This window comes from Aureobasidium namibiae (assembly GCF_000721765.1).
Source record: "Aureobasidium namibiae CBS 147.97 unplaced genomic scaffold scaffold_8, whole genome shotgun sequence".
Taxonomy (NCBI): Eukaryota; Fungi; Ascomycota; class Dothideomycetes; order Dothideales; family Saccotheciaceae; genus Aureobasidium; species Aureobasidium namibiae.
The window spans coordinates 106,718-122,788 of record NW_013581201.1 but is presented as its reverse complement, the minus strand read 5'-3'; the positions used below and the strand labels follow the sequence as shown (position 1 = coordinate 122,788).

The 16,071-nt window shown below is 50.0% G+C and overlaps 8 protein-coding genes across 8 annotated transcripts; all 8 read left to right on the top strand.

Moving 5' to 3' along the window:
• Positions 1-1,541: 1,541 nt before the first annotated feature.
• On the top strand, positions 1,542-3,995 carry M436DRAFT_45984 (PSP1-domain-containing protein; the record flags this gene model as incomplete). The annotated part of the gene is made up of 1 exon (XM_013571951.1): positions 1,542-3,995. One exon carries the CDS (start codon positions 1,542-1,544, stop codon positions 3,993-3,995), a length of 2,454 nt encoding a protein of 817 aa, XP_013427405.1.
• A 578-nt stretch (positions 3,996-4,573) lies between these two features.
• M436DRAFT_81600 (uncharacterized protein) lies at positions 4,574-5,512 on the top strand (the record flags this gene model as incomplete). Its single annotated transcript, XM_013572290.1, has 3 exons — positions 4,574-4,601; positions 4,657-4,891; positions 4,942-5,512. The coding sequence occupies 3 exons, from the start codon at positions 4,574-4,576 to the stop codon at positions 5,510-5,512; spliced, it is 834 nt and encodes a 277-aa protein (XP_013427744.1).
• A 425-nt stretch (positions 5,513-5,937) lies between these two features.
• M436DRAFT_46645 (NAD(P)-binding protein) lies at positions 5,938-6,914 on the top strand (the record flags this gene model as incomplete). The annotated part of the gene is made up of 2 exons (XM_013572094.1): positions 5,938-6,097; positions 6,175-6,914. The coding sequence occupies 2 exons, from the start codon at positions 5,938-5,940 to the stop codon at positions 6,912-6,914; spliced, it is 900 nt and encodes a 299-aa protein (XP_013427548.1).
• An 891-nt stretch (positions 6,915-7,805) lies between these two features.
• On the top strand, positions 7,806-8,549 carry M436DRAFT_72544 (uncharacterized protein; the record flags this gene model as incomplete). Its single annotated transcript, XM_013572226.1, has 2 exons — positions 7,806-7,956; positions 7,987-8,549. 2 exons carry the CDS (start codon positions 7,806-7,808, stop codon positions 8,547-8,549), a joined length of 714 nt encoding a protein of 237 aa, XP_013427680.1.
• A 210-nt stretch (positions 8,550-8,759) lies between these two features.
• On the top strand, positions 8,760-9,791 carry M436DRAFT_46102 (uncharacterized protein; the record flags this gene model as incomplete). Its single annotated transcript, XM_013571980.1, has 1 exon — positions 8,760-9,791. One exon carries the CDS (start codon positions 8,760-8,762, stop codon positions 9,789-9,791), a length of 1,032 nt encoding a protein of 343 aa, XP_013427434.1.
• A 1,265-nt stretch (positions 9,792-11,056) lies between these two features.
• M436DRAFT_30462 (uncharacterized protein) lies at positions 11,057-11,401 on the top strand (the record flags this gene model as incomplete). Its single annotated transcript, XM_013571922.1, has 1 exon — positions 11,057-11,401. A coding segment is annotated over one exon (345 nt), but the record flags the coding sequence as incomplete, so codon positions are not given.
• Positions 11,402-12,184: 783 nt separating this feature from the next.
• Positions 12,185-13,300, top strand: M436DRAFT_72543 (uncharacterized protein; the record flags this gene model as incomplete). The annotated part of the gene is made up of 1 exon (XM_013572225.1): positions 12,185-13,300. The coding sequence occupies one exon, from the start codon at positions 12,185-12,187 to the stop codon at positions 13,298-13,300; it is 1,116 nt and encodes a 371-aa protein (XP_013427679.1).
• Positions 13,301-13,840: 540 nt separating this feature from the next.
• On the top strand, positions 13,841-15,992 carry M436DRAFT_81596 (uncharacterized protein; the record flags this gene model as incomplete). Its single annotated transcript, XM_013572289.1, has 3 exons — positions 13,841-14,684; positions 15,703-15,728; positions 15,777-15,992. The coding sequence occupies 3 exons, from the start codon at positions 13,841-13,843 to the stop codon at positions 15,990-15,992; spliced, it is 1,086 nt and encodes a 361-aa protein (XP_013427743.1).
• Positions 15,993-16,071: the final 79 nt, after the last annotated feature.

Genomic DNA, 16,071 nt, shown 5'->3' with positions numbered 1-16,071 from the left:
CGATCCTGTGTCTAAGAAGACCCCAAACAGAGTCGAATACCTCCCTCGCGTCGAACAGGTTTGTTGTCGACGGTCTCGGCCAGCTGCGAAGTGATCGGCGTTCTGCATCATCCGAAGTCTCCCCCACAACAAGGGGCCCGAGCAATCCAGAACATCTGTTCATTTCGCCCTTCTTCAAAAGCGGAGTCGCCTTGCAGTTCTATTTCTCGAGTCTTTGCCAGTTGAAAGTCACAGAGACCGGCCATCCAACGCGAAGCTAGCGAGACCCAACGAACGTGCTGACTCGACCTCCACGTGCTGCGCGCTTCTCCACAAACATCGCAAATGAAGTTTGGAGTATCTTGCTTTGTACAGGACCAACTCCATCGGAATAGTCTGTCGTGACTCGGAAAGTAGGACAATGAGATTGTGATTCAAGGCGTTACGTCGAACCTGTGAGCGAACTCCTTTCAAAGCTCGAGTTGCCCGCCGTGGAGCTTGCGACGACCGCGTGTATGGTGCTGACCGACTGGCAACAGGTATTTGAGAAGCTTCCACAAGACCTGCTATTAATGCTACAGATATATTCCCTTTTTGCTTCCACTCTGTTTTTGAAACAAACGCTCGCAATCAATAGGTGAGTTGTTTCACCTTGTCTTCGATTGTAAGCCTCGACTAACACACTCTCACCAGACACGGTTATTAGATAAACGGAAAAAGGCTTCGGTTACAGGCAATACAAGCGATCACTAGGTATGTGGAATTTTCAATTTATTCCTGTGTGCGGCACGCTGGTGTCCGCAACCAAATCGAGCGCTCAACTTTTACTCTGCCTACAAAGCGTGCAGCCTGCTGGATGGCGCAAGCTACGGCTTGACGGAGCATGTGGCGCCTAGAGCTTTGCTTCTTTATGTTTTGGCCCTATGTTTGATGCTAATATGGCTGTCCAGAGCATCTCACGCACTGCACTCTTTATGCGACCTTCTCCTTGAACCTTCTTACAGACCTCGATACACGTGGCGAAGTCTTTGTCCTCAGAGTTTGCTCTCCATATCGGTGAACAAGGCAGAACTAGTGAGTATCGCGCTAGCACTTCACTTGTGAGTTTTGTTCCATTCCTTGCACATGCTCATGCTGTCGCCCCTGCTTCGAAGCCCGGCTCCTGCCTGTTTCGGCGAACTCGACGTCGAATACACATCAACCACGACGGAGCCTCGCCTTAACACGAGATCGTGAAAACGGCAGCTGACTCAATCGAGCAGGCACCATTCGATTCGGGAACAGCATCATTCTTTCCGCCAACCAATCAAATCCTCAACGAGAGATTTGCCCTCTTTTGCGCCAATCACTTCTCAGTGCAACCTCGCACAACGCGCATTTGCCTACTTGTCAACTCCTTTCGAGTATTTCAAGATTTAGGGCACTTCCATATCCTTTGTCTTACTTCACTCCAGCGTGACGCGAGATCGTGAGGTATAATTTCTCCCAGCAGCTCAGTCCAACTTGTCCAACAACACACACAACTCTCTACACAACCGCTTTCAGCACCTTTGAACTTCAGTATGGCAGCTAGCACTGTCAACCGCTCTGGCTTCGGGCCCACTGCGATCAGAGCAGACAAGATCAAGTTTGGCCGCTCCACACCAGATTCCGAAGCTTTCGCATCCTCGGAGGATGAGCCAGAACTCTCTCATTCGGCTTCTTCGGTAGCTGTGCGCCCGGCTGCCGCGGCAGGTGCCCGTAGGTCCTCCTTTCTTAGTGAGATCAAGTCTGGTGATCTGAGAAAGGCGTCCATCACCGGCCCTGTTATGCCCTCCAACGGATCACAACCCTCGACTCCCTCTATCGAACACAACCCATGGACCTTTGGGTCCACGCTTGGCCGTGTGCCTTCTAATGGCTCAAATGGAGGCGCATGGGCTGCTCCCAACTCCATTTGGGGAGCGGATCGACGAGAATTACCCCTCAGATTGAACGAGGCAGGTCCCAACTCGTACCTTCCCCAGCAGAGCCCAGGCGTAGTCGATTCGACAGAGTCTTTCCCCTTCAACATTCCTCTGCAGCCCATCTTGAAGACGCACAGATCACAGTCCTACTCGGTTGGTCAGCTTGAGACGGAAGCAGGGCTCAACAACCCTGGTGCCGTGGGCACACCTCCAAGACTGCGTGCTGGTGTCCCAGGTTCCCAATATCGTCCCATGCGTCCGAGCGGACTCGGAGAAACCGTCTACGTCGAAGGAAGACCTCTGGCACAGCTCAGCGAAGTCGATGATGATGAAGACCAGGGAGTTGCTCTTGCTAGCCTCAAAGCACGTCATGATCAAATCTCAGATTTGAGCAACGCACTACTTCGCCAGGCTACCCATGAGAACGCTCGCGCAAAGCACGGATCCGCATCACTCGGTGCTTCGGCTGCAGATGACGTCCGCCGATCCATGTCCGACAGCTATTCACAGTCTGGCGCCGAGTCCGCCATCGAAGACGATGATTCTGAACAGTTGTACTTTGGAAGGGCTCTGAATCTCGGTCAAGATAACACACACCGTGGTATGTGGTCCACCTCTCTCGGCTTCGGAATGGACGACATCACACAGAGTAGAAGGCATTCGTTAGCAGACATTCCCACTCGCCGTGGATCGCTTGTTAGTGGCTTATCTGGTCAAGCTTTCAGCAACGCTGGCTCAGCATTAGCTGTCATGCCTCATGGATCGGAAATTGAGAACAGGGACTATCGTCAGACATCCCATGACCTTGAGACCAATATGACCGAGTCCGATATGCAGCACAGAGCATATGCGCAAAACTATTTCTCCGGAGCGGCTACTGCTCACAGAAATCGTGCCGAGTCCACAAGTCTCAGTCTTCAAGGCCCATATTCATCGGTCACACCTGCCGGGAGTGCTTTCGGCCGTCAAGGATGGAGCGCTCCGCTCTATATCGTCACGTTCAAGTGCTCAAGATCCGGCATCTTCTATATTCACGAAGGCACTGGTCTTGATGTCAAGGAAGGCGATCTGGTCATAGTCGAAGCAGATCGCGGCCAGGATTTGGGAACTGTCACTCACGCCAAAATCGACTGGTCCAGAGCAAAAGAAGCTCTCGAGAAGACTGGGGAAGATCACTACAAGTGGCTGATGATGTTCTCGCGTCACAACCTCGCCTTGACAGACTCAGAAACACGCGGTCTCATGGCCTCGAATGGAACGGATCGAGGAAGCATGCACAGGGATAGACCCCTAGATGAGTACCCGCCTGGCATGGGCGGACCTCCCGAGTTGCCTCAAGAACCTACCAAACCAAAGATGATTAAACGTCTTGCTCAGCCCCACGAGATTGCCAACCTCCGCGAGAAGGAAGGAAATGAAGCAAAGGCCAAGAGAATTGCGCAGCAAAAAGCTAGCGAGCACAACCTCAAGATGGAAATCCTTGACGCCGAGTTCCAACTTGATTGGAAGAAGCTCACCTTCTACTTCTATTCTACCGAGTACATCAACTTCAACCTCTTGGTTGGAGACTTGTTCAAGATCTACAAGACACGCATCTGGCTGTCAGCAATCAATCCTGCGGCTTTCCGATCACGCCCTAACCAGCCACCTAGTTCGATTGGACCTGGCGCAATTCAACCTGGCTCTTCACCCAGAACCATGAACCCCACAGCATCGTCCTTCTTTGTGCCTCGTGCTAGTGGTCGTTCGAACTACGCCGATGATATGACAGGTGCAGCCCAACCTCACTCCTACAACGAGATTCCCGAAACTCTGAGCCAAGGACAGAATGGATCACGTGGCGGATTCAGCAGACCTCAGTACATGGGCTCGGGGCTACCCGGTGCTGTTGAACAACCTTGGTACATGCCGGTCGGCGCCTATGGTCAACAGAGCTTCGATGCACCATACGGCGCCACTCCTTCACCTTCCCACGAGCTGGCGTTCAGACCTGCTCCTACATTCGGCCAGAGCTTTCTGAGAAATGGTAACCGCCAGGCACGAACCGGCGACTTCGGTCAGATGCGATAGAAATCAGAGTCTGTAGTCATCTTTGACGCTCCCATCCGAGTGGGGCTGCTGTCTAAGCGATTTTCGACGATGCCGAGAAGTATTCTATACGGGAAGCGAGAAAGGGATATGGGCAGAAAAGGATAGCACACCAGAGAAAGATGACCAGAGGAAGATGAACAGAAAAGACCAGCAAAACAGAGAAAAAGAGACAATAGTGACAGATGGTAAATGGCGAATGGGTACAGCAGGACTGGGCATGATTGCTTTGGTTTCACAAGAATTTCCCTTTACTTCGTGTTGACTTTTGATGATGCTCGAGGATGCAGAGAAGATCATGGACAGCAGATATGGGACAAGACAGTACAGGTTGTATCAATAAACTAGGTAGTGGACAGTCTTTCAACAATGTCGAAATACAGATATTGCGCACTTTCGAAGGAAGGTTCAATGCCTGCGCTCCTGCCTCGTAAGCGTGAGCGTGATTGTGTTTTGCAGCTGCTTCGACAGATTGACCCAAGCCAAAACAATCCAATCAACCACACGGCCATTAAAAGATAATCGACAACGCAAGCAAAAAAGGGACAAGACAAGAAAAGATGGCAAGAGGAAAGCGCAAGGCTGAGGGTAATCACTGGCAGGCAACACAAAGCCAGCTGTTTGCTGACACGCAATGGGACAGACACGCAATCGCCAGACGGTAGAGCATCCAAACGCAGAGCAGATGCTGAAGATATGGACGAGCAAAGCGCATCTGAAGAGGAAGAAGACCAAGGCCGTATCGAGAGCCAGCAGATGATGATGGTGATGGGCATCATCAAGCCCAAAGATGACGGCTGGGTCGACAAGATGCACAAAATGTTTGACAACGACGAAGCCGAGCTCAATCAGTTGCTTGACGGCAAAGAGCGCGAGCTGTAATTTACCGCTCCATTCCTGACAGTGTTCTCGCACTGACTTCAACCAGAGCGGATCTCGACTCGCACTTTCACAGGGACCTTCGCGCCCTCCTCACAGACGTCCTCGCCGCACCCGCCTCCAAGCAACGAAAGAACACTTCTACGACTGATACCTTCTACCTGCGACCTGCACATGAACATGCCAGCCTTTTGTTCACAAAGTCCGAGGGCCTCATAAACTACTACAACCAAGCCGCCGATTGCGTCGAGACGGGCAGACAAGAACTCGCCACCGATCATACCGAGGCTTTCGAAAAGGACAAGAACGATGCAGCTGAGATGCTCCATACTGGTAGGGAGCTCGCTCTTCGTCAGATCCAAAGAGTCTTGAAGAGACCTGATGACCAGACATCTGCAAACAACATGGCCCAACCGCTTTTCACAGAGCAGAAGCTGGACGATGTGGCATCTATCTTCAAACTCTTACGCGATGAGTCCAAGGAGGAGATGGAAGACGTCCAACACGGGCAGGCCGAAAGAGTCGATATGGCGGATGGCCAGGGTCTGTTTCCGCTGATACACATTACCAAGAAAGGAGTCAAGAAGCTGGCTGGACATCTGCTTGTCGAAGAAGATTGATCGGCTTCACGACTGCGCATCTTGATGCCCGCCGATGTACCTTCTCATTCCATCTGACAGTAATTTGAGCCGTCAGGCTCACGCGCTTGCTCTGCTGTCTTTTCCGAAAAGCTCGCACCGAATAACAAAGAAAGGGAAGAGGTAGTGCTGAGTCGGGATTTCTGTCGGTTAACCTTCCTGTTTCGGTCATGGTCCGCAATGACGTTTTGCTTGTATCTCGGTACACTGTCGCCCGACCTCATGCGGGAAGTGTCACCCGAAGGACCTCTTCTCTACATATATCATTTGCTTTGCCATAGCTTATGTTATCTCGCTCAATCAACTCGGATCAAAATCAGATATTCAATTGAATCCCCCAAGATACCAGAAAGCTCTCGCACCTATCAAGCTTATATTGCATGCCATTGCACTTGAGAAACTACACCATGTCCGACCGCAATGCTCTTTCTGCTCGAGCAATTCCGTTCATGGAGCTATCAGATGGATCAGATGCTTCACTGACTGCTCCACCGCCACCGCTGCCACACTATTTGAATGCTGAAGGAAGAGCTATGGCCCGTTTTGCTGTCGAGGGCAATGCTGTCAGTACGTGCTACATCCACAGACCGTGACTCCCTGTCACGTTGATGACTGGAAGTGAAATAGGCTGATGGATGATCTAGTAACTGGAGGAGCTGGTACTCTCGCCTTAGCAGCAGCACGAGCACTCCTGGAACATGGCCTGGTCAATCTCACCCTCTTCGACCTGCGCTCAACCTTTGACTCATCAGACGAAGCAATAGAAGCTCTCCATACCGACTTCCCCTCCGCCAAAATAATCTGTTCAGCCGTGGACGTCACAGACGCTGAAGCCGTAACCCGTGCTTTCGACGCAGCAGCCGCCAGATACTCCATCGATATCCTGCTTTGTTTCGCAGGTGTAGTAGGATGTCTTCACGCTATTGAAATGACACCAGAGCAATGGCGCCGTACCCTCGATATCAACACCACTGGTTCCTTCCTCTGCGCTCAAGCAGCCGCAGCACACATGCGCAAGCAAAACACCGGCGGCAGCATCGTCTTTACCGCCTCTATCAGTGGCCACCGCGTCAATTTTCCGCAACCCCAAGTCGCTTATAATGTCAGTAAAGCTGCTGTGATTGCTATGAAGGATTCCTTGGCTGCTGAGTGGGCGAGATACGGGATCAGAGTGAACTCTATCAGTCCTGGATATATGGATACGGTACTGAACGAGGGAGATGGGTTGGAGGAAGCGAGGAACATCTGGGCTGGTAGGAATCCGATGGGGAGGATGGGGGCGGTGGGGGAGTTGGATGGGGTTGTGGTGTTATTGTGTTCAAGGGCGGGGAGTTATGTCAATGGGGCTGATTTTGTTGTTGATGGTGGTGCTACGGTATTCTGAGGAGCTCATCGAGAAGACCTGTCATAGGTGAGTTGCTGGAATGCTGGTTCACATGTGCGAGTCTAGACCTTTCTCATCATCAATCATGAACTCTGAACGAGAAAGAGCTGGCTCCATTGTGCCATAATCATGGTATGTCGTGCGCCCGGCTGGCAGCTCGAAGCAGAAAGACAAGCTTGATCAGAGAGTCGAAACCCCAACCTCGCAGCGCGACAACGATTGCATTTCAAGTTCATACAAAACAATCATCGCACAGCAAAGACGACAGTAGAGACACGAAAGCAATCGCAAAAGCAAAGAGCCTAACAACCACAAAAGCAAAAAAAATTAAAAATGGAGCTTGGGAGTTCTTGACCGACGGTGAACCCCAGCCTACACCTCATGTTCATAAGTGTAGAGGCTGGGTCTCTAGCTCGGTCTAATCTTCAGGGCGAATTATTTCACTACACTAAGTAGCCGGAGTTTCTTCGTGCTCTCCCCTTCTGATTGGATGGCTACTTTTGTTACTTATATACTCACTTCCCTGGCTCACGCTTCACATGAGCATGGAGATTGGACTCCCATATCCAAACGGTTGTTGCTACTATAGAACAGTCATCTGCTCTTTGTTGTACAAGGATTGGTTGAGATGTCCGCTTTCGGCTCGACGTGGACAAAGAAGGCGCTGTTGGCATGCCAGTGCTCGCACTTTCTTTGTCAGCAACACAAACAAGCGATCATTGACGACCGATTGCAGGAACAGGACAACTACCAATGCACTGTTCGAGCACATGCCGATGGTCCATCGAATTTCTCGACTTCACTCGACTTCAACACCATCGCCAAACCAATAATCACATCAGCTCATCTGCAGACAAATCGAGCTAGCATCCTTGTTCAATCTAACACAACATGTTCTCAGACCTATCATTGACCGATCAACCGGTTAGAAGTAGTCCTCTGCCACAACTTAACAACTTCACCTCTTTTCCAAAGCTTCCCACGGAGCTGCAGGTCCTCATCTGCAAACATGCTGTGACAAAACGCAAGCCCATCGACCCCAGTAAAAGATCCAACCAATTACCTCCAGCAGTCACGCAAGTGTCCAATCTGTTCCACAACGAAGGTAGTAAGCTATACTATCGTGAGAACACCTTCCTGCTCCCTCTACCCAGTCGACTCAGTCGTGAGCAGAATCTCCACCTGGATCAATGGCTTTGCATGCCCTCCACCACCGAACTGTGCAAGAAGATGGGCAAGATCGTTGTACAGGTGTCACTGCCCCCGGATCGATCAAGTCTCGCCAATCTCCTCCTACTGGCCACGCACTCCAGCGATATGCCTAGCGAGCGAGCCAGGAAGACGACCAAGCTCCAACCCTTCTTCACCGTACCCGCCGAGCTTGAACCTATCATGTCCGTCACCCCTGTGGCGACTGAACTGGAAGCGCGTATCTCCAAGGCATTTTGGTATATCTATGACAGCAGCTTGCGAGACCTGGCTCGTGGTACGCACAAGATCGACTGGATCGACGAGGAAGAGATGGAGATGAATCGTGGTATACCTCTGCTCGAGAGATCAGTTGCCCTTGGTCGGATATGCGAAGAATTGTGGCTGGCTATCATGAACGTGTGGCATCCAGACTCGCAACAATAGTGCAACATCAGAAGCATCAAATTCTGATTCTTTGTTGCTCTACTCTGGATTCGGACGCCCTTTGACTCTAGCGAGCCTGTACTTTCTCCAGAACCGGATCCGGACATTTCTTTGTTATGGACAGTCGGTATTCAGTGGTGACAAATTCATAGTGTTTCTACTCATGGGTGAGCACAACTGGCCAGATTCGATATTCACTACGTCTTGACTATGGCTTCAACTATTCCGCACTTGAGATTCCATCTGTACATGATCGGAACTCTGACGGAGTATGACTTCCTCGCTGCCTATGATCCCGCTACCTTGAATCTTGAACAACAAGAATATCTGACAGAAAGGGTCGAGACGCTCGCGTTGGAAGCTAGAATCAGATCCACTCTCCCATACGATGTGCAACGACAGATCCATCGACACGTACTTCGCGACGCCGAGCCGATCGACATCACCAATCTTGTGAACCACATAGCTCCATCATACTATACTGATCCACATGCCAAGTTCGACTACTGGAGATATACGCCATTCGTGTATCCTACCGACAACATCCATGACGCTGTCATGAGCTCAAATGCGCTCGAATTTGTCGAGGACGTCCTTCTAAATCCCGATCATATGGCGCGCCTCCATACCCTGGACCCACCCAAACAGATCACTCACGAGATCCTAATCCACTGGGACTTTGCGCCAAACTTTTTGCCCGAGATATCCTTGCCAAATATCGATGCGCTGTTCGACTTACTCGGTGTTCTGGATGGTGATGTGGATCGCATCAGACTTGAATTCTTGTTCAAAGACTCAAGAGTAATCTACAGTAGAGATCCCACTACCAAGGAGGAGATTGCACCAAACAACCAAGGTCGACTTCGCATCATGAAAGCCAAGATGCTGGATTTGCTCCAGACAGCTATGGCAGCATACCGCGACTTCTTCCACGCACCGCACAGAGTAACGTCTGCGACTGCGTTCGGGCTTCACATGAACACCTACCGTATCACCAATCCGATGGCAACGAATGATATCTTGCATATGAGAGCTAGAGATTGGTTGGCGGATCACTGTTGCGATCTGTTTGACAGTATGTGGGATACATATAGGCGTAGATCTGGATTCGTCAAGTATCACATGTTGCAAGCTTTCAAGATGGATCAGGTGTACTATGATAGGGATCTGGATGTCCATGAGTATATCCAGAGGGGGCTGGGTATACCGTTCTTGCCTATGCCCAAAGATGTTTACTTTTAGTTGGCAATGTTTTTCGGATACTTTGTTAGAGTTGTGGCAATTTCATGTTTGTCTCTTCTTGATTGTCATTGGCGAACGAGCGACAAGGGAACTTTAGCTATGCTACGGCGGAGACATGCGAATGCATTTCTACCCGATATGATTGTCAAGAGCGAATGGTCACAAATAGTCAGACATTTTCTTGGAGGCTTAGACGAGCAGGGTCAATATTGATTTGGTATGATCGAGAGACTTTTTCATATGCATCATAAGACAAGTATCATCCAGCTGCAAATACACCATCGCTAGGGTGAAGCACTCATACCTTAGATGTATCGGTGAGGAGCAATGCTCCAACACGATCCAAAAGCCAGGGCGGAGCAGAAACGACCGCTGTGTAACTATCTTGTCGTTTGAACAAGTCCGGCCCTGAGTACGTGAACAGTGCTCGTTTGGTCAACTCGTCACGCGGACAAAACCAGTCCAGAATATTTTCACCTGACAGATGCAGGTCCCAGGCTTGTGACTCCAAACCTTGAGACATGACCTGCAAGTTTTCGTTTCCTTTACGATTGATCACGATCTTGAATGGCATCTGGTTCTGGTTTATGTATGTTCCCAGATATTCCTCCATGGGACGAAGGGCAAGTATTAACAATGTTGTAGATGCCATCTGGAGGGAAATTTTGTGAAGCAGCTTGGGTTTTCTCAGAGAAGCTCATCGACGATTCCTGCAGATGTTTCTGCTCGGTGAACAAGTATGGATTTCGTGACCATAACGGAGAGCATAAGTCAAGTGGAGGCTAGGATCGAGCATAATATCGCTGGAATATTCGACATTGCATGCCATGCTTGGCAAAATTCGCTGGGGGTCGGAGTCATGAGACGGTCGGTCAATGCGGCCACTCCGCGTTTATTCTGATCCCAGCGTCTGAGCCTTCCAGCCTCTCAGCGTCTGAGCCCATTGTCGCTCCTTACTACTACGATTACTTTAATACTCTTGCTAGTATACCAAGCATGATCTTAACAGAACATACATAATCTAGGATATTGCCGTCGCCTAAGGTGTTATGTCTTGTTCGAGCCCCTACTTAACGTGGGGGTCTACATAAGGTAGGTCATAGTATTTACGGGGTATGTATGCCCCTAGTAAGTCCCCACCCCCCTTCCTTAATAGAGCGATAATAAGATTATGGATCTAAGAAGACATAAGCGCACCATCTCTGGGTAAGTCCCATGATCAGTCCGAACAGTCGCCAGTGTTCGAGCTGACCTCAGCCGCTAGAATCATTGACTTTGGCTTTTCAGAGTATCTGCCATTGCAATTTGCGGCAGTCTTCCCAAGGATACTCGACCATGAGACGTATCAAGACCAGGATGATATCGAGGTTGAGTCAGAGGTAGCCCATGACCCCGAGTCATCACTTGTCTGGCGAAGTAAGAACACTGAAACAAACCGCCGCGATCGTCAACTGTTTCTAGATACAGTCAAAAACTTGTGCGATGTAGATGGGGAAACGTGTCGCTCTCTCTATCGTGTCCTTTCTTCAAAGCACGAGATCAGGCGATATTGGTGGTTTACCGCAATCAGCAACCAGAAGTTGCACCAGGCCATGGTCAGGGTGAAATGGTTACTACACGAAGAGGACCTGGTGGACGAAAACCTTTCAGAGGAATGGAAGCTATTTCGATCGGCAAATCCTGACTGCTAGGTCGATTGCGGCTGGTACATGCTGCCGAGCCATCCAAATCTGAACAATATGGAGGGCTTGCGATTGGACTTTCGAGTTGTTGAGGTTACCCAAGTATAGACAGTATTTAAAATCTGTCAGCGTTCTCATCGCAAGGCAAACTCACTTTGCCATGTGAATCGCCATCGCTGTAAGCTTTGTCGCCATATAAGATACGATCCTCTAGTCGCCAGCGCTGGACGGCAAAGGACGAAAGTTGTGAGTCAAGCCTGTACACGACATAGTGCAGGATCACTGCAAAATACCTCAAACGATCTTGTCGAGAGTATGCTACGAGAAGAGAGAAGTAATATCTAGCATACTGTCATATACAAGTCATACCCATCTCCATTCTGAGGCTACTCTCATGCGCCACTTCTCGACTGTCTCCAACTTCGACGCTATTTCCCATCTACCCGCAACCAACGACAAGCTCAAGGTCCAGATCTGCTGGAGCTCAAGAGACGGCTCTTTCAAGTACGACGATTTTCTTTGTAGGGACCACCTTGCAACGACGATGGGGAAATCTTGTCTTCGCTTTGTTCTGTCTTTGAGCTTGACAATACCTTGACCGGATGCGGCGATGACACAGGTATTTGTGTCAGTGCACACACGTACTCGAGCCTTGCTGTACCTTGTCCATACCATCGCAAATCGAGCCTCTTGCAATCAATTGCAGTCAACATGTCGGATTCTGAATCCTCTGGCGGAGCTGATACTCCTTCCGCCACCTCAACACTGGCTGATAGCACTGATCGTCCTTACCGCAATACCGATCTCAATGCTCGACTCGAGGTGACATACGATGTCAGGCCATCTCTGCGCGACAGACGCAGGGTAGTAGACATAACTGACCGCCAAGCTCATCTGACTCCTGATGTGATTCGTGACGGAGGAGACGAAGAATGGTTACGTTACTACTGGACCACGATCAGCTTGGTAGTCCCGGGCGAAAGAACACTCGTCGATCCCAGGCAAACTTTGCAACCTGACGGGGTCTTCCACACGGTCACCGAAAATTGGTCATGCGCGAACTTCAATGCCGCGCTCTTCATCGATGCTTTCTTCGATCCAAGACATGCCATGCCGGAGTATATGATCAACAATCGACAGTTTCAGCGCTGGCTGTATCAATGGAGACGTGCAGCTATGCAAGCGACCCACACAGCAGACGAGACTGCCTTGCACTCCATACCCACCAGACACGAACTTGCTGCCTACAGAAACTTGCGTGAACGCCACAACTTCAATCACGAAGTTCGATTCTTCTCAGAGACGCAAGTCACCTATGAGATCCTCATAATGTGGGACTTCAACTCCACCGCGCCAGAAGGCGAGATTACGCTGCCCAGAGTTTCGGTCCATAATATCCGTTTCCTTTTCGACGTCTTTGACGCCTTCCCTCGCGAATTGACCAATCTTTTGGTGACCAAATTCGTCTTCAAAGATGTCCGAGCTGGTCGCTACACGCATGATGCCAGCTCCAAACGCTACTTTGACAATGATAGCAGGCTTGGTCGCGCATGGAAACTGATTATCAGGGATACCCTCAGACAGGTGAGAACACTGCGCGACAACGTCATCGCAGCCGGGAATGAAGACGACGACACCGAAGAAAGCTTGCAAGCGAAGTCAGACCTTGCATATCAGGTTCAGAGACAGATTCAACGTACTTGGACGGGCGAGGAGAAGTTGTTCAATCGAGGACAGTTGAAGTTCTTTATGTTTGATGCTTTCAAAGAGTCGAGACGTCTGCGAAGAATGGATGAGGATGTTAGAAGGTGGTTGATGCTTGTCTGAGGCGGGTGTTCCCAGTTGTTGCTGTCTTTACAGGCGGACTTTTGCGAATTGCTCTTGCTTGACATCTTGCGGGATATTGGTTGGCAGTGCCTGCTTTTTGGTGTACATATTTTGTTGATAGTTGTTGTTCATATCTTTTTTGTTTTCTTCTGCACTCTGGCTATGCTGGCTCACCTAGTCGTATCGAGTTCGTCAACGAGGTCGTGCTCAGAGCACTGATATCACCTTCAATCTTTTGCAACGTCAAAGTCTTTCGCCAATATGACTATACAAGAGCTACCAAGCGACACGATATCTTAGAATTGCACACCACGATCTCTGGCTTCGATATGGCTTCGCGAGACTGGGAGTCGATCTCGACCCAACCTTTGTTCTCTAGATGCAGCTGAACAGCGTTTCCCTGTACCGCATCTGGAAAGTGAAGCTCTTTGTCCTCGAGCAAAGTACATCTGCAGCAAGAGGAACTCACTACAGTGGCTTCACATCATGCCGGCTCACACGTATACCTACGCATTGGAACCTTGATCTTGATGTTCTACAATGGACGAGAGCGGCGATGATATCCTACGACTGCTCGGGCCACCACCATATCGAATAGACGTGGAGCATGTGAAGAGCATCTTTGCGAGCTACATGCCCCGGGATATCACCATCGGACGACTTATAGATGCTCCACCATGGATCGAGAGCATGGGTCGGGGATCACAACTCTACAAGCTATTCTGGAAGAATGTCCCATTGATCATCCCAGCAGAGACGCACCGAAGCCCACCGCCAGAAGTCACAGGAAACGTCGTGGCCGAGCTCAAGTTATTGGGAGCCGAAGTGCCATCAGAAGTCGCGTTCGACAATGTAATGCATTTCATCGAAACGTACTTCCAGGACCCGAGTTACAGCTGGTTGGCTGATGCGAACACCATCATCTACGAGGTTCCATTGGAATGGGATTTTGAAGACGGAGTCGAGGGAGTGAAAGACACGTACCCTAAGATCGATAAGCATTGCCTTCTGTGTTTGTTCGACATCTACGAGAGGCTCCAATGCCACAGACATCCGAGTCGCCTCACCCCTGTCTTTATCTGGAAGGACTGTCGCGAAGGCAAGATTTACTCGAAGCAGCCAAGCACCAAGCGCAATATCCGTCAAGAGTTGGGTATCTCCCAACCTATGCACGATATCCTCAACCAGGGCTTAGAATGGTGGGGAAATTATCTGAGGAACGAGGTCGGTGCGGACGCGGACAGCGATACCTTCCAGGACTATCTGTGCGAGTACGTCCAAGACTATATCCACGCTCTATACGATGATGATGCAGCCAAACGTGGGTATCTGAAGTGGTATATGACTGATGCTTTCGAAGCGTTTCGGAGACATGTGGATGCGGGTATGTTGCGTTGGGTGGCACTTTCCAATCATGACATGATGCTGCCCCGACCTGACCTTATCAGACCGGCATCTAACCGGAGGCTCTCTTTTGGTTTTATAACTGAGGATGAGGGTGAAGATGAGCATGGGATGGATGCAGATGTTGAGGGCGGAGATGAGGAGGTGTCGGGAACGGAGGAGGGCGAGTAGGTGGAGGACGAGTAGGTGAAAGACGAGCAGGGAGAGGACGAGTAGGCGGAGGACGAGTAGGTGAAGGAAAGTGGTCAGGCTACGAAGACCCAAGGAGGCAAGATGAAGACGATGACTTTTGGAATGCTTCGACAAGATGTTTTATTAGTGTAGAACAACAAAGACAAACGCGAGTACTCATCTGAGAGTTGTTGAGCTGCTGTCACGTCAGGCGTCCTCAGAAAGTGAAGTGAGGGCAACCACCCCAACAAGCACCCTCAATGTCATAATTCCACGGGTCTGCCATAACAAACATCGAGCGGTGGCATGGTGCAGCGGTCAAAGGTAGTGTTCCCTTCCGCTTAGCTAGCCCAAGACCACCGTTCGATCCTCGGCAAGGCCGATCTTCAATGCCATGAGGGGTCCCAGTAATCCTCGCACGACAAAAATAAGGAAGAAAACCTCGTGCGTTTTCTCTTGACCAATCTAGCAATACGGCGGCTAGGGGGTTCCGGTTTTGCAGGGTTGTTTTGCTAGTCGATGTTTGCTGTCTTTGTTCGATCCTCTCAGCATCATCTGTTGTGTCCTTTTGCGTGACGTTCCGGCGTGGTTTTTCCTTTGTGTAGTCAGACTCACCTTTTCCGGCTGAAGTGCATCCGGATGCGGTTCGGCATTTGGAACAAAGAAAGTTGTCTCGCCTGAGTCGCTTGTCAACTTCATACAAACAGGGAATCCGGTACTCTTGCATCCTCAGACAAGCATTCATATACTCCACAATGGCTTCCAAGAATCCACCTGATGCCAATCTGCAAAGATTATCCAGGAAGTGAATGACCTGCAGCTCCCAGAATCTGCAAGGGCATACTTCATTGAAGTGAGCGAGATCAGCTTGACAACTTCATTCAAGACTGACTTTGTACAGCTACTCAAACACGTTGATACCCGCGATCGGGAGTGGGCCAAAGTAGTCAAGAAGTGGGAGCATTATGAAGCCCACTCAAAGAGTTTCAACAGAGAAATGGTTGGGATCATGAGCAATGTGCAGGACATCTTCTTGAAAGACGACGCATTCCTCAAGCAGTTGTACAAGGCTCGTATGAAGGATGTTGGGGCTACGTTGGAGGATGATTCTGCATAATGTTGGTTCTTGATACGACCCGAGACGATGAGCTTTGTGGTCACGTCTAGCAAACAGTACAAATGGAACTTGAGACTGC